The following is an 18,009-nucleotide window of genomic DNA, read 5'->3' as shown; positions in this document are numbered from 1 at the left end:
AGGTAGTATTCATACCTGTGGGGAGAGGGGCATTCTTCTTACCAAATCACATGACCTTTGTTTTGGCGGTGTTCAGAACAAGGTTAAGGGCAGAGAAAGCATGTTGGACACTAAGAAAGCTTTGTTGCAGAGCATTTAACACAAAATCCGGGGAGGGGACTGCTGAGTATAAGACTGTATCATCTGCATATAAATGGATGAGATAGCTCAGGCAGTAGGAAGCTATGTTGTTGTTGAGAAGAGCGTAGGGCCTAGGTTCGAGCCTTGGGGTACACCCTTGGTGACAGGCAGTGGCTCAGACAGCAGATGTTCTGACTTTATACACTGCATTCTTTGAGAGAGGTAGTTAGCAAACCAGGCTAAAGACCCCTCAGAGACACCAATACTCCTTAGCCGGCCCATAAGAATGGAATGGTCTACCGTATCAAAAGCTTTGGCCAAGTCAATAGCAGCACAACATTGCTTAGAATCAAGGGCAATGGTGACCTCATTGAAGATCTTTAAGGTTGCAGTGACACATCCATAACCTGAGCGGAAACCAGATTGCATACCAGAGAGAATACATCAGAAATCAGTCAGTTGATTAGTGCCATGTTTTTCCAACATTTTTGATAAACAGGGCAAAATAGAAATAGGCCTATAACAGTTGGGATCAGCTTAATCTCCCCCTCTAAATAAAGGACTGTGGCTGCCTTCCAAGCAATGGGAACCTCCCTAGAGAGGAGAGACGGGCTTGGCGATGATAGGGGCAGCAACCTTTAAGAAGAAAGGGTCTAAATCATCTGACGCAGATGTTTTTTTGGGGTCAAGTTTAAGGAGCTCCTTTAGCACCTCGGACTCAGTGACCACCTGCAGGGAGAAGCTTTGTAACGGGGCAGGAGAAAAAGCGGGAGGAGCTTTGGGGCTAGTCGCATTAGAAGGGGTGGGAGATGAGGAAATGTTTGACGGGCAAGGAGGCCTGGCTGAGTCAAATAGGAATCCTGACTTAAGGAAGTGGTGATTAACAAGCTCAACCATGTGCTCCTTGTCAGTAACAACCACATCATCAACATTCAAGGACATGGACAGCTGTGAGGAGGAGGGTTTATTCTCCAGGTCTTTAACCATTTTCCAGAACTTCTTGGGGTTAGACCCACAGAGAGAGAACTGCTCCTTAAAGTAACTAACTTTGGCCTTCCGGATAGCCTGAGTGCACTTATTTTTCATTTGCCATTCTGAGTATGCGTGTGCTGAGCCCTTCGCCAAATGGAATTCTTGAGGTGGAGTAACTTTATACTGCATCTAAAGTCAATCTGGCTGTATCAAAATGATAGCAAAAAGTAAATGTAAATAATAAAATATACTTAAGTATCAAAAGTAAAAGTATAAATCATTTCAAATTCCTTATATTTAGCAAACCGGACAGCGCCATGTTCTTGTTTTTTTATTTACAGATAGCCAGGGGAACACTCCAACACTCAGACATAATTTACAAATTAAGCATGTGCGTTTAGTGAGTATGCTAGATCAGAGACAGTAGGGATGACCAGGGATGTTATCTTGATATGCGTGTGAATTGGATCATTTTTCTGTCCTGCTAATTAAAATTTAACTTTTGGGTGTCAGGAAATATGTATAGAGAAAATATTATATTATTTTCTTTAGGGATGTAGTAAAGTAAAAGTTGTGAAATATATAGATAGTAAAATACAGATACAGTGGCTTGTGAAAGTACTCACCCCCTTGGCATTTTTGCTATTTTGTTGCCTTACAACCTGGAATTAAAAGGGGGTTTGTATCATTCGATTTACACAACATGCCTACCACTTTGAAGATACAAAATATTTTTTTATTGTGAAACAAACAAGAAATAAGACAAAAAAACGAAACTTGAGCGTGCATAACTATTAACCCCCCAAAGTCAATACTTTGTAGAGCCACCTTTTGCAGCAATTACAGCTGCAAGTCTCTTGGGGTATGTCTCTATAAGCTTGGCATATCTAGCCACTGGGATTTTCTTGTTGCTTTAACAGTATGCTTAGGGTCATTGTCCTACTGGAAGGTGAACCCCCGTCCCAGTATCAAATCTCTGGAAGACTGAAACAGGTTTCCCTCAAGAATTTCCCTGTATTTAGCACCATCCATCATTCCTTCAATTCTGACCATTTACCCAGTCCCTGCCGATGAAAAACATTCCCACAGAATGATGCTGCCACCACCATGCTTCACTGTGAGTATTGTTTTCTCGGGGTGATGAGAGGTGTTGGGTTTGTGCCAGACATAGCGTTTTCCTTGATGGCCAAAAATTTTAGTCTCATCTGACCAGAGTACTTTCTTCCATATGTTTGGGGAGTCTCCCACATGCCTTTTGGCAAACACCAAACATGTTTGCTTCTTATTTTCTTTAAGCAATGGCTTTTTTTCTGGCCACTCCTCCGTAAAGCCCAGCTCTGTGGAGTGTTTGTCTTATTAAAGTGGTCCTATGGACAGATATTCCAATCTCCACAGTGTAACTTTGCAGTTCCTTCAGGGTTATCTTTGGTCTCCTTGTTGCCTCTGATTAATGCCCTCCTTGCCTGGTCCATGAGTTTTGGTGGGTGGCACTCTCTTGGCAGGTTTGCTGTGGTGCCATATTCTTTCCATTTTGTAATAATGGATTTAATGGTGGGATGTTCAAAATGTTGGATATTTTTTTATAATCCAACCCTGATCTTTACTTCTCCACAACTTTGTTCCTGACCTGTTTGGAGAGCTCCTTGGTCTTCATGGTGCCACTTGCTTGGTGGTTCCCCTTGCTTAGTGGTGTTGCAGACTCTGGGGCCTTTCAATATATATATATATATATATATATATACTGAGATCATGTGACAGATCATGTGACACTTAGATTGCACACAGGTGGACTTTATTCATCTAATTATGTGACTTCTGAAGGTAATTGGTTGCCCCAGATCTTATTTAGGGGCTTCATAGCAAAGGGGGTGAATACATATGCACGCACCATTTTTCCGTTATTTTTGTATTCTTTTTTATTTTTTTCACTTCTCCAAATAAAATCCATTTAAATTACAGGTTGTAATGGAACAAAATAGGAAAAAACGCCAAGGGGGATGACTACTTTTGCAAGGCACTGTACCCCAAAAAACAACTTAAGTCATACATATTTTTACTTAAGTACTTTTTTATTTGCCTCCTTTTGAATGGTATTGTATTTCCAAGCAACTGTAATGCACTTTTGATTAAATCTTCATCAGCGCTCATTGACAGTACATTGAGTAGAATGCTCAGTTGGTCATCTGTCCAAAACGAATGTTCAAAAAACCATTGTGACGATACACGTAACCCATGAATTCTGTGCGTTATATGAAAATAATGTAAGCTCTAGAATGCCCTTCAAGCAAATCAGAAACAAGTATTCAACGATGCCATTGTATAAGCTTTGTTACACCATTTGAGAACTTTATCAAAACTCAGGGGCTCCCGAATGGCACAGCGGTCTAAGGCACTGCATCTCAGTGCTAGAGGCATCACTACAGACCCTGGTTTGATTCCAGACTGTATCACAACCGGCTGTGATTGGGAGTCCCATAGAGGTGGTGCACAATTTGCCCAGTGTCACCCGGGTTAGAGTTTGGCCAGGTAGGCCGTCATTGTAAATAAGAATTTGTTCTTAATTGACTTGCCTAGTTAAATACCTTTATTTAAATACAATACAAATTAAAAATGCTTGTCCCTTCCCATGCCACTCATTGCATAGCAATCTAATCTAGTGGGACATCCCTTTGTGCTGATAAACATTGTTGTGTTTTTCAACAATGAGTTGCCTGACAAAATAAGATGCCATTTAATAAATATTAGATGCAGTGTTGATGGAACAAAAGAACCACAAAGGATTTTCACGTTTTACATTGTATAATTTCAATCTGCATATAGCCGCAAGTAGCCCAACCGTCCGCCTGATGGCACTATTACTGCAGATGACAAGCGATGTAAAACGAATAATAGCGACATCTGGCGGCCTATCGGGCTAAAATGCAAGTTGTTACAAAGTTGCTACCAAGTTTCCTGCACAGCACTTGAACGTTGACTGGCAGGCACGTGGGTGGTGGTTGCTACAAAGTTACACCCTATAGTGGCCAGAATGGGACATTTGTCAAAATATCCATCTAAAAAGGAAAGTATCAAAGTTATCAGATGTATTTTGGTATGTAGTGGCTGGCATACGTTGTTGATCGTCGAATGTTGAGTATAAACACCCGAACGCATTTTTTGTGGGAGGAAACCTCCTGTACGCATGATGTTGCATTCACCAAACAACATACCATCCAAAATGTGACGTTGTACTGTACGCTAGCATTTGGCGTAGTCTTCTACGCACGATAGTAACTTTCACTCAAATGACATTTAAATGGCTACACTGTACAGCACTGTATATCGGTGCTCAAAAAGTACGAATAGTAACATTGTTTCCATGTACTTTGTAACAAACCGCGCTTGAGTCGACTCTGCTCTGCAACCTCATTGTTATTTGTACACGAATCTATTTGCCCCGACGTTTTTGACACACATTTGAAATGAACGAGGAGGAAGCCTTTTTGCAGAAAATAAGGCTGGGGTTTGAAGAACTCTGTCGAGCTTTGAATATGGACGTGGAGGCGAGCAACGAAGCATGGAGGAGTTACGAAAGCATAAGAAAAAAATACACATTAGAGGTATGCCTAATTATGTCTGTTGTATTGTATATTGTACAATATATTATAATTGTTCCTATTTTGGCAACCGGTTTAGCAGTAGTTCACGTGTAGTCTGCCTCGCCTCTACCTTATATGACACATATGTTAAGTCGTGACATTTTCTATTTAAAGACGCAGCTTCTAATATGTTTTGTAGATTTGCATAAATATAATCATAAAACGGCATTATTGCTAATATTTGTCTATGGAAAGGGGAGGAGTTTTCCAATGTTGGTCAGGTTTGGAGGCGGACCAATCTCAGGGTCTAGAATAGGACTAGGTTAGGACTAACACTGAGTATGATCAAACGTTTAACATAATTCAGTTTTTAGCCTATTATGTTGTTGAAATGTTCTATAATATATTGTTATAATATAGTCCGCAACCTCTAAATTCAAATGACAGTGTGCATTTTACATTGGCCTAATTAAATAATGTCCGTAGGGATATGCAGTGGTGTGCCTATTTCAAGTTTCAACGTTTTATTGTCACATGCACAGGATACAGCAGGTGTACAGTACAGTGAAATGCTTAACTTGCGAGCTCATTCTCTGCAATGCAGAATAAAGGTAATAATATAGCTCAGAAGAAAAAAACACATGAAATACGAGATAAGAAATAGATGAGGATGCAGTTATATAAAGGTCAGTGCCAGTACCATTAATATAATCTGCAGGGGTACTGGAGTGATTGAGGTAGGTATGAACATGTGAAGTGTGATAAAAGTGACTAGTAGTAGCAGTATAAATACCAATGGCAATAATGATAATCATAATAATTGAACAGGGGTAGAAAGTGGCTGGTAGCAGGATAATTACTAATGGTAATAATCACCACAGCAGCGAATGGTAATAGTAGTCATTATAATCACTATGTGTATATATATTTGTGTACATCTTAATGGTTTATTTTGGTTGCATAAGGTAATATGAAGAAAATAAGAAACCCCTTGAGGGGAGAATTTCCAACATGACAACTCTAGTCCCTGGCCCCATCAGTTCTGACTTACTATTGAGAGAGAACCCTGTGACAGAACAATCATTGAACCTCTCTCACACTCTCGTTCACGCATACACACACACAGGGCAGTGACCTACACTGGCTGGCCTGTGCCATTTATGTGGCCTGTAGAACACCAGTACCAACAGTGGATAAGGGTACTGCAGAGGGAAACTACGTCTCCCTGACCCGAATACTCCGCTGTTCAGAACAAAGGTACGTACGCCCATGCACTTATCTAAATGGTCTGGTTTGCCAAATTCAGATTAAGCGAAATCCTCAACAAAACAGTGTGTTTAATGGAGATTACACACTGAACGTGCCTCTTAATCCAGGACTAAGCTTATTCTGTGTCCAGGAAACTGGCCCTAAAGGTATCCCACATCATACAGTACACAATTTACTGTAGGACCCAAATCCTCATCCAAATTCATCATTGACTTTCATACATGTCTATATGGTATCTTGGCCAGATCTTAGATTCTTGTTCCAGCCTGGTTCTTTGTGCAATAAATTATGTATTAATGTTTAAAAATGCTGAACAAATTACCACACATCAACTAATCATATCTATTTGTTGTAATGTATAATTTAAAGAACAGTAAAATACAGTACTAATGGAATTACCCAAACAGTTGCCCTGTTCTCTGATTCCAGCCTCATTGAGTTCTTCAACAAGATAAAGAAATGGCAGGATATGGCCAGTCTTCCTCGGGACTTCCGCCACAGCACGGAGAAGCTGGAGAGAAATTTCACAGTTTCCGCCGTCATCTTCAAGAAATACGTCCCCATCTTCAAAGCCATCTTTAAGGCGCCCTCGGATGAACCGCCCAGAGTCCACAGGAGCCGCAAACAGAGGTGAGTCAGTTGTTGATACTGTAGATAGATATGAACTTCTGATGCTTTACTATTTTATACTGTAGTTTGGCCACTCTTGAAAAAGCCAAGGGGTTTCTTTCCTGGTGCCAGCCTGATCGCGCAATATCTCTGATCAATGCGGTCATTCTGCTTGACCAGGCTTAAGCATTCTGATTAATCTTATGTATGGATTTATTATGATTTAATTTATGATTGGGCTTATTGAGATTAAATTTATGTATGGATTTATTCTGATTAAATTTATGTATGGACTTATTCTGATTTAGACGCCATCCCTGCACCGTTGCTGAAGTCTTCAACTTCTGCTGGATTCTGTTTGTCCACGCTAAAGGTGAGTACGTCTGTTTTGTTCATTGTAAAATACAGGAGGAGAGGACAGAGGGAAAGGGCTAGGGCTCAGTGGGGTACTTTGAAGGAGAAAAGGCTGGTTTGATTGTATTTGAAGTGTTCGCTGCTTGGTTACAGTCAAAGTATAAGTCAGTGACAAGGGCTAGGTACTCTACACTGGGCATGCCAAGGCCTGCACTGATGTCTTGACATCAGCAGGAGACCAGGTGCAAAGGCAAATACTGTAGATGTGTCCTTTTTATATCTCTTTAATCATTAATAATAACACACAAACACACACAGTCAGATCCTTCAGGGTGTATCCATTATCTTGGCAACATATTGCATTGGGGCAGGTCAGGACTTGCCTGTGTCACAGCCTGGATTTAGCACTGCCAGCAGGCACATGTGTTTATAATAGTTGGCAATACGACAGAGCAGCCTATTTAGCTTGGAAGCCAGTGATTGCTACATTCAGATAGATACATTTGCGGTGACATTTTGGTACGCTAATTGCAGCGAGCAAAATCAATGTTTGAGGCTACCAGCACTACTGCAGTCAATACAAGACCTCAATCCTTCAGATTAATTCTATTCAACAAGCTTTATTGGAATGACCAGATCATTGAGGGGGATTCCATTGTCCGTTGTGTCAAAGCGTCTGTAGAAAAGTCTTTAGAAAAGCACAATAAAATCCTATGTATGATTATGTCTCCTACATTTCTCTGACTTGTCGCTTCTCTCTCTCTCTCCCTCTGCCAGGAAACTTCCCTATGATCAGTGATGACCTAGTGAATTCGTACCATCTCCTTCTGTGTGCTCTGGACCTGGTCTTCTCCAACGCCCTGCTCTGTAATACCAGGAAGGAGCTGCTCAACCCCAACTTCAAAGGTGCACTCCCAGCCCACGCCTATATCCCCTCCATAGGCCTACATCCCCTCCGTAGGCCTATATCCCCTCCGTCGGCCTGTATCCCCTCCGTAGGCCTATATCCCCTTCGTAGGCTTATATCCCCTTTGAGGACCTATATCCCCTTTGTAGGCCTATATCCCCTCCGTAGGCCTATATCCCCTCCCTAGGCCTATATCCCCTCCCTAGGTCTAAATCCCCTTCGTTGGCCTATATCCCCTTCATAGGCCTATATCCCCTTCGTTGGCCTATATCCCCTTCATAGGCCTATATCCCCTTTGTTGGCCTATATCCCCTTCATAGGCCTATATCCCTTCCGTGGGCCTATATCCCCTTCGTTGGCCTATATCCCCTTCATAGGCCTATATCCCCTTCGTTGGCCTATATCCCCTTCATAGGCCTATATCCCTTCCGTGGGCCTAAATCCCTTCCGTGGGCCTAAATCCCCTTCGTTGGCCTATATCCCCTTCATAGGCCTATATCCCCTTCGTTGGCCTATATCCCCTTCATAGGCCTATATCCCTTCCGTGGGCCTAAATCCCCTTCATTGGCCTATATCCCCTTCATAGGCCTATATCCCCTTCGTTGGCCTATATCCCCTTCATAGGCCTATATCCCTTCTGTGGGCCTATATCCCCTTCATAGGCCTATATCCCCTTCATAGGCCTATATCCCCTTCGTTGGCCTATATCCCCTTTGTTGGCCTATATCCCCTTCATAGGCCTATATCCCTTCCGTGGGCCTATATCCCCTTCGTTGGCCTATATCCCCTTCGTTGGCCTATATCCCCTTCATAGGCCTATATCCCTTCCGTGGGCCTAAATCCCCTTCGTTGGCCTATATCCCCTTCATAGGCCTATATCCCCTTCGTTGGCCTATATCCCCTTCATAGGCCTATATCCCTTCTGTGGGCCTATATCCCCTTCGTTGGCCTATATCCCAACAATGCAGAGAGAATGTTTTTTGAAACAGTAGAAAAAAATAGAGGAATAAAAAATACAAAATACACAAGGAATAAATACACATTGAGTAAGAACTTCGCTATTTACACGGGGTACCAGTACCGAGGCAATGTGCAGGGGTACAAGGTAATTGAGGTAGATATGTACATACAGTGCATTCAGAAAGTATTCAGACCTCTTTACTTTTTCCACATTTTGTTACGTTGCAGCCTTATTGTAACATTTTATGAAATTGTTCCCCCCATAATGACAAAGTAAAAACAGGTTTTTGGAAAGGTTGGAAAATGTATGAAAAATTAAAACGAAAATATGACATTTACATTATTATTTGGGGAGTTTCTCCCATTCTTTGGAGATTCTCTCAAGCTCTGTCAGGTTGGATGGGGAGCGTCGCTGCACAGCTATTTTCAGGTCTCTCCAAAGATGTTTGATCGGGTTCAAGTCCGGGCTCTGGCCGCGCCACTCAAGGACATTCAGAGACTTGTCCCGAAGCCACTCCTGCGTTGTCTTGGCAGTGTGCTTAGGGTCTTTGTCCTGTTGGAAGGTGAACCTTCGACATAGTCTGAGGTACTGAGCGCTCTGGAGCAGGTTTTAATCAAGGATCTCTCTTTACTTTGCTTCATTTATCTTTCCCTTGATCCTGACTAGTCTCCCAGTTCCTGCCACGGAAAAACATTCCCACAGCATGATGCTGCCACCACCATGCTTCACCATAGGGTTGGTGCCAGGTTTCCTCCAGACGTGACACTTGGCATTCAGGCCAAAGAGTTCAATCTTGGTTTCATCAGACCAGGGAATATTGTTTCTCATGGCCTGATAGTCTTTAGGTGCCTTTAGGCTAACTCCAAGTGGACTGTCCTGTGTATTTTACTGAGGAGTGGCTTCCATCTGGCTACTCTACCATAAAGGCCTGATTGGAGGAGTGCTGCAGAGATGGTTGTCATGGTTCTCCCATCTCCACAGAGGAACTCAGGAGCTCTGTCAGATTAACCGTCGGGTTCTTGGTCACCTCCCTGACCAAGGCCCATCTCCCCCGATTGCTCAGTTTGGCCGGGCGCCTTGGTGGTTCCAAACTTCTTCCATCTAAGAATGATGGAAGCCACTGTGTTCTTGGGGACCTTCAATGCTGCAGACATTTTTTGGTGGACTTCCCCAGATCTGTGCCTCGACACAATCCTGTTAAGGAGCTCTACGGACAATTCCTTTAACCTTATGGCTTGGTTTTTGCTCTGACATGCACTGTCAACTGTGAGACCTTATATAGACAGGTGTGTGCCTTTTCAAATCATGCCCAATCAATTGAATTTATCACAGGTGGACTTCAATCAAGTTGTAGAAACATCTCAAGGATGATCAATGGAAACAGGATGCACCTGAGCTCAATTTCGAGTCTCATAGCAAAGGGTCTGAATACTTATGTAAATAAGTTATTTCAGTTTTATTTTTTTATGCATTTGCTAAAATTTCTAAAAACTTGTTTTCACTTTGTCATTATGGGTTATTGTGTGTAGATTGATGAGGATTTATTTGTATTATTATTTTTCATTTTTTGAATAAGGCTGTAACATAACAAAATGTGGAAAAAGGGAAGGGGTCTGAATGCTTTCCAAATGCACTGAAGGTAGGGATAAAGTGACTAGGCAACGGGATAGATAATAAACAGGAAATGCAGCATATGTGATGAGTCAAATTTTTGTGAAAAACAGGATCAATGCAGATACTCCATGTAGCTATTGGTTAACTATTTAACTAACTATTTAGCAGTCTTATAGCTTGAGGCAGAAGCTGTTCAGGGTCCTGTTGGTGTTTAGACTTGGTGCATCCGTACTGCTTGCCATGCAGTAGTAGAGAGAACAGTCTATGACTTGGGTGGCTGGAGTCTTTGACAATTTTTAGGGCCTTCCTCTGACACGCCTGGTGTAGAGGTCCTGGGTGGCAGGGATCTTGGCCCCAGTGATGAACTGGGCCGTACACACTAGAGGTCGACCGATTATGATTTTTCAACGCGGATACCGATTATTGGGAGGACCAAAAAAGTCAATACTGATTAATCGGATGATTTTTATATATATATTTGTAATAATGACAATTACAACAATACTGAATGAACACTTTTATTTCTCTCTAAACCATTTGTATTTCATATACCTTTGACTATTGGATGTTCTTATAGGCACTATACTATTGCCGGCCTAATCTCGGGAGTTGATAGACTTGAAGTCATAAACAGCGCTGTGCTTCAAGCCTTGCGAAGAGCTGTTGGCAAACACAGGAAAGTGCTGTTTAAATGAATTCTTACGAGCCTGCTGCTGCCTTCCACCGCTCAGTCAGACAGCTCTATCAAATCATAGACTTAATTATAACATAATAACACACAGAAATACCAGCCTTAGGTCATTAATATGGTCAAATCCGGAAACTATAATTTAGAAAACAAAACGTTTATTCTTTCAGTTTAATACGGAACCGTTCCGTATTTTATCGAATGTGTGGCAACCCTAAGTCTAAATATTGCTGTTACATTGCACAACCTTCAATGTTATGTCATAATTATGTACAATTCTGGCAAATTAATTACGGTCTTTGTCAGTAAGAAATGTCTTCACACAGTTTGCAACGAGCCAGGCAGCCCAAACTGCTGCATAAACCCTGACGCGAATGCGCTTTTGTTAAATCATCAACCGTTTGGCGAAGTAGGTTGTGATTCTATGATAAATTAACAGGCACCGCATTGATTATATGTAACGCAGGACAAGCTAGTTAAACTAGTAATATCATCAACCATGTGTAGTTAACTAGTGATTATGTTAAGATTGATTGTTTTTTATAAGATAAGTTTAATTCTAGCCAGCAACTTACCTTGGCTCCTTGCTGCACTCGTGTAACAGGTGGTCAGCCTGCCAAGCAGTCTCCTCATGGATTGCAATGTAATCGGCGTCCAAAAATGCAGATTACCGATTGTTTTAAAAACTTGAAATCGGCCCTAATTAATCGGCCATGCCGACCTCTAGTATACTCTACCCTGCGTATGTAGAGTATGTTAAATCTATGGTACGTTTGTGTATACAAATATGCATAGTTACTGAAATACCTTATCACGCATCTAATGCAGGAAGCTATTATGTCTCCTCTGATCCACAGGCCTTCCTGAGGACTTCAGTAGTAAGGACTACAAGCCCACTGCAGGGCCTTACTGCTTCATAGAGCAGCTGTGTGAACTGCATGATGGCCTGGTGCTGGAGGCCAAAGGGGTGAAGGAACACTTCTGGAAACCCTTCATCAGTAGGCTCTTTCATAAGAAGGTTAGGCAAACACACACACACACACACATGGGTCACACAGACACACATACAGATGCACTCAAACACACGCACAGGCATGTACACACACACACACATACACACACAGGCGCGCCTCAGTCCTACTTGTATGCTCTGCCTCATCTTGGATATTCTGTGTCCTCAACAGATTCTCAAAGGGAAAGAAGAGAGCTTGACTGGCTTCTTAGATCCTATGAATTTTGGAGACAGTTCGTATGTGTCAATCCTATAAGACTATATTGATAGTCTTTTGAGTGACATTACTCATATATTTGTGTATACATTTGTTTGTGTAGTGTGTCCATAGGCCGTGTGTATGAGGAGCATGTTCTGGCCACTGGAGGTCTGGATGATAGGATATTTTTGGGAGAGGGCACCCCAGGCCCGTGTCTCTGTAAGGGAGCGGAGAACCAGGACGCCTCAGCATACAGACTCTACAACAGTCAGACTGTAAGACACACACACACACATCCGTTACTTGTGTCTTTGAGTCTGAATTCAATCATATGTACAGTAATCCCTGTGTTATGTCTCCTGTGTGTGCACTGTAGGCCTCAGTCCTGAAGGTGTCCACTTTCTTTACGGGTCGTAATTATGTCCAGGACAACAGTCTGTGTATGCCGGTCTCTACTGCCATGCAGAGTGTTGGTCGACTACACAGCCTGCTCACTGGACTGAAGCGCGGCCCCAGCCGGAGACTCAAAGACTTACTGAGGTATTGCACACCATACAAATAATACATTTACAGAGTGACTACGGATACGGAGTTTCTCTATCACAATTTGCCCAGGCAAAAATGACTGATATTTCTGTGCATGAGCAGGATTGTTTTTTATTTAGCTGAGTGCCCACTCCGCTGCCAATGTAGCTGCTGTGCTGAGTGCTGCGCTGCCTCTCCCCCTTCCTTCATCGCCTTTGTCTGGTCGCTGGTGTAGCCTACAAACGTCATGTTGTACCCAAAACTGTTCTCACTATTGCGTTCCCTGTCTCAATAAGCAAAAGCACCATTTCATGTTCCTTTTTCAGGATGGGGTAGGCTACATGCAGCTATTTACATGTTTCACACAAAATACATTATCGACATGTTCGTATAAACTTTGTTGTCAGTATTGCAAACATAAGCACGACACAAACAGGCAGTCTGGCGATTTCATTATCTTCTTAGCTGCTGAGTTACATGCAGCCACAGTTGAAGTCAGAAGTTTAGATACACTTAGGTTGGAGTCATTAAAACTTGTTTTTCAACCACTCCACAAATTTCTTGTTAACAAACTATAGTTTTGGCAAGTAGGTTAGGACATCTACTTTGTGCATGACACAAGTCATTTTTCCAACAATTGTTTACATACAGATTATTTCACTTGTAATTCACTGTATCACAATTCCAGTGGGTCAGAAGTTTACATACACTATGTTGACTGTGCCTTAAACAGCTTGGAAAATTCCCGAAAATGATGTCATGACTTTAGAAGCTTCTGATAGGCTAATTGACATAATTTGAGTCAATTGGAGGTGTACCTGTGGATGTATTTCAAGGCCTACCTTCAAACTCAGTGCCTCTTTGCTTGACATCATGGAGAAATCAAAATAAATCAGCAATGACCTCAGAAAAAAAATGTATAGACCTGTATAGTCTGGTTCATCCTTGGGAGCAATTTTCAAACGCCTGATGGTACCACGTTCATCTGTACAAACAATAGTACGCAAGAATAAACACCATGGGACCACGCAGCCGTCATACCGCTCAGGAAGGAGACGCGTTCTGTCTTCTAGAGATGAACGTACTTTGGTGCGAAAAGTGCAAATCAATCCCAGACAACAGCAAAGGACCTTGTGAAGATGCTGGACGAAACAGGTACAAAATTATCTATATCCACAGTAAAGCAAGTCCTATATCGACATAACCTGAAAGGCTGCTCCGCAAGGAAGAAGCCACTGCTTCAAAACCGCCATAAAAAAGCCAGACTACGGATTGCAGCTGCACATGGGGACAAATATCGTACTTTTTGGAGAAATGTCCTCTGGTCTGATGAAACAAAAATAGAACTGTTTGGCCATATTGACCATCATTGTGTTTGGAGGAAAAAGGGGAGGCTTGCAAGCTGAAGATCACCATCCCAACAGTGAAGCACGGGGGTGGCAGCATCATATTGTGGGGGTGCTTTGCTGCAGGAGGGATTGGTGCACTTCACAAAATAGATGGCATCATGAAGATGGAAAATTATGTGGATATATTGAAGCAATATCTCAGTCAGGAAGTTAATGCTTGGTCGCAAATGGGTCTTCCAAATGGACAATGACCCCAAGCATACTTCCAAAGTGGCATACTTCCAAAATGGCTTAAGGACAACAAAGTCAAGGTATTGGAGTGGCCATCACAAAGCCCTGACCTCAATCCCATAGAAAATTTGTGGGCAGAACTGAAAAGGTGTGTGTGAGCAAGGAGGCCTACAAACCTGACTCAGTTACACCAGCTCTGTCAGGAGGAATGGGTCAAAATTCACCCAACTTATTGTGGGAAGCTTGTGGAAGGCTACCAAAAACGTTTGACCCAAATTAAACAATTTAAAGGCAATGCTACCAAGTACTAATTGAGTGTATGTAAACTTCTGACCCACTGGGAATGTGATGAAAGAAATAAAAGCTGAAATAAAAAATTCTCTCTATTATTATTCTGACATTTCACATTCTTAAATAAAGTGGTGATCCTAACTGACCTAAGACAGGGAATGTTTACTAGGATTAAATGTCAGGAATTGTGAATAACTGAGTTTAAATGTATTTGGCAAAGGTGTATGTAAACTTCCGACTTCAACTGTATATCTGCATATATGGCCTGTGGCATAGCTATGGCTGCTTAGAATGTTCGTCTGCCCAGAGGTGGAACGCAGCAAGACACAGACATGCAGTCTAAACAGCGATTGAATGTTCTCTTTTCATCATCATTGCAAACACTGGCTTGGCTGTGCAGGAGGCAGACAGGCAGTCAAGTAGTGTTGTTTTTTCAGGAACTACGATATAACAGCAGGGGTGTTGTAACAGCTTGGGTGTTGCAAAAGCAGTGGTGTAATAACAGCACTGGTGTTGTAACAGCACTGGTGTTGTAACAGCAGTGGTGTAGTAACAGCAGTGGTGTAGTAACAGCAGTGGTGTTGTAACAGCAGTGGTGTAGTAACAGCAGTGGTGTAGTAACAGCAGTGGTGTTGTAACAGCAGTGGTGTAGTAACAGCAGTGGTGTTGTAACAACATTGGTGTAATAACAGCACTGGTGTTGTAACAGCAGTGGTGTAGTAACAGCAGTGGTGTAGTAACAGCAGTGGTGTTGTAACAGCAGTGGTGTTGTAACAGCAGTGGTGGAGTAACAGCATCGGTGGAGTAACAGCATCGGTGTAGTAACAGCACTGGTATTGTAACAGCACTGGTGTTGTAACAGCACTGGTGTTGTAACAGCAGTGGTGTTGTAACAGCACTGGTGTAGTAACAGCACTGGTGTAGTAACAGCACTGGTGTAGTAACAGCAGTGGTGTAGTAACAGCAGTGGTGTAGTAACAGCTTGGGTGTTGCAAAAGCAGTGGTGTAATAACAGCACTGGTGTTGTAACAGCAGTGGTGTAGTAACAGCAGTGGTGTAGTAACAGCAGTGGTGTAGTAACAGCAGTGGTGTAGTAACAGCAGTGGTGTTGTAACAGCAGTGGTGGAGTAACAGCATCGGTGGAGTAACAGCGCTGGTATTGTAACAGCACTGGTGTTGTAACAGCAGTGGTGTAGTAACAGCAGTGGTGTAGTAACAGCAGTGGTGTAGCAACAGCATTGGTGTTGTAACAGCAGTGGTGTAGTAACAGCAGTGGTGTAGTAACAGCAGTGGTGTAGTAACAGCACTGGTGTAGTAACAGCAGTGGTGTTGTAACAGCAGTGGTGTTGTAACAGCAGTGGTGTTGTAACAGCAGTGGTGTAGCAACAGCATTGGTGTAGCAACAGCAGTGGTGTAGTAACAGCAGTGGTGTAGTAACAGCAGTGGTGTAGTAACAGCAGTGGTGTAGTAACAGCAGTGGTGTAGTAACAGCAGTGGTGTAGTAACAGCACTGGTGTTGTAACAGCACTGGTGTTGTAACAGCAGTGGTGTTGTAACAGCAGTGGTGTAGTAAGAGTACATTCATCTGTGTTGTCTTGTGTTAGGTCGTGTGCCAGAGACCCCAGTGAGGTCATCTCCACTAGGCTGAAGGACATGTGTCAGCTCTTCTGCCAGCACTATGAGGGCAACTGGGAACAGAACGCAGGACTGGGGAAAGACATCGCAGTGTACTTCTGCCTGGCAGAGGCGCTCTACTATAAAACCCTGGAGGCCGTCATTGACCAGGAGAAGAAGAGACTGGGCAACTTGGATCTCTCTGTGAGTCTGCTCTTGTGTTTTTGGCTCACAGATGTGTTTAAATTGATCCATATGTTGAGATATTGCATGTTATGACACCGTTGTCCCTGCCAGTCTTGCTTGTAAAATATGAACAATCAACCCTGTGTTCTGGTGTCTGTCCTTAGGGTATTCTGGAACAGGATGTGTTCCAGCGCTCTCTGCTGGCCTGCTGTCTGGAGATTGTCATCTTCTCCTACCGACCCCCAGGGGACTTCCCACGAATCATACACATTTTCCAGCTCCCTGCATACCACTTTTATAAGGTACATAATTGTACTTATATCTGTATTTGTACTTTATATTTTTATTTTATTTCACCTTTATTTAACCAGGTAGGCTAGTTGAGAACAAGTTCTCAGTTGCAACTGTGACCTGGCCAAGATAAAGCATAGCAATTCGACACATACAACAACACAGAGTAACACGTGGAATAAACAAAACATACAGTCAATAATACAGTAGAAAAAATAAAACAAAAACTCTATATACAGTGAGTGCAAATTAGGTAAGATAAGGGAGTTACGGCAATAAATAGGCCATGGTGGTGATGTAATTACAATATAGCAACTAAACACTGGAATGGTAGATGTGCAAAATATGAATGTGCAAGTAGAGATACTGGGTTGTGAAGGAGCAGGATAAATAAATAAATACAGTATGGGGATGAGGTAGATAGATGGGCTGTTTACAGGTGGGCTATGTAAAGGTGCAGTGATCTGTGAGCTGCACGGACAGCTTGTTCTTAAAGCTAGTGAGGGAGATATGAGTCTCCAGCTTCAGGGATTTTTGCAGTTCGTTCCAGTCATTGGTAAAAGAGAACTGGAAGGAAAGGCGACCAAAGGAGGAATTGGCTTTGGGGGTGACCAGTGAGATATACCTGCTGGAGTGCGTGATACGAGTGGATGCTGCTATGGTGACCAGTGAGCTGGCTTTACCTAGCAGAGACTTGTAGATAACCTGTAGCCAGTGCGTTTGGCGATGAGTATGAAAGCCAACCAACGAGAGCGTACAGGTCGCAGTGGTGGGTAGTGTATGGGGCTTTGGTGACAAAACGGATCGCACTGCGATAGACTGCATCCAATTTGTTGAGTAGAGTGTTGGAGGCTATTTTATAGATGACATCGATAGGATGGTCAGTTTTACGAGGGTATGTTTGGCAGCATGTGTGAAGGATGCTTTGTTGCGATATAGGAAGCCGATTCTAGATTTACTTTTGGATTGGAGATGCTTAATGTGATTCTGGAAGGAGAGTTTACAGTCTAACCAGACACCTAGGTATTTGTAGTTGTCCACGTATTCTAAGTCAGAGCCGTCCAGTGTAGAGGTCGACCGATTAATCGGAATGGCCGATTAATTAGGGCCGATTTCAAGTTTTCATAACAATCAGAAATCGTTTTTTGGCAGCCGATTTGCTGATTTATTTATTTAATTTTTTATACCTTTATTTAACTAGGCAAGTCAGTTTAAGAACACATTCTTACTTTCAATGAC

The 18,009-nt window shown here is 42.5% G+C and overlaps 1 protein-coding gene across 1 annotated transcript in view; it reads left to right on the top strand.

Moving 5' to 3' along the window:
* The first annotated feature begins 4,048 nt into the window (after positions 1–4,048).
* The window catches only part of rbl2 (retinoblastoma-like 2 (p130)), a 31,849-nt gene continuing 17,888 nt past the window's right edge, over positions 4,049–18,009 (top strand). The window contains exons 1-11 of the mRNA XM_029667487.2: positions 4,049–4,691; positions 5,797–5,927; positions 6,369–6,569; positions 6,857–6,921; positions 7,680–7,808; positions 11,930–12,090; positions 12,257–12,321; positions 12,405–12,558; positions 12,660–12,823; positions 16,284–16,497; positions 16,644–16,781. Of these exons, the coding sequence (XP_029523347.2) occupies positions 4,554–4,691; positions 5,797–5,927; positions 6,369–6,569; positions 6,857–6,921; positions 7,680–7,808; positions 11,930–12,090; positions 12,257–12,321; positions 12,405–12,558; positions 12,660–12,823; positions 16,284–16,497; positions 16,644–16,781 (1,560 nt within the window). The 5' untranslated portion in view covers positions 4,049–4,553. The remainder of the gene's footprint in view (positions 4,692–5,796; positions 5,928–6,368; positions 6,570–6,856; positions 6,922–7,679; positions 7,809–11,929; positions 12,091–12,256; positions 12,322–12,404; positions 12,559–12,659; positions 12,824–16,283; positions 16,498–16,643; positions 16,782–18,009) is intronic.

The sequence above is a fragment of the Oncorhynchus nerka genome, linkage group LG9a (genome assembly GCF_034236695.1).
Source record: "Oncorhynchus nerka isolate Pitt River linkage group LG9a, Oner_Uvic_2.0, whole genome shotgun sequence".
In the NCBI taxonomy this organism is placed as follows: Eukaryota; Metazoa; Chordata; class Actinopteri; order Salmoniformes; family Salmonidae; genus Oncorhynchus; species Oncorhynchus nerka.
The sequence above is the reverse complement of the archived record's forward strand: the minus strand, read 5'-3'. Positions and strand labels throughout refer to the sequence as shown.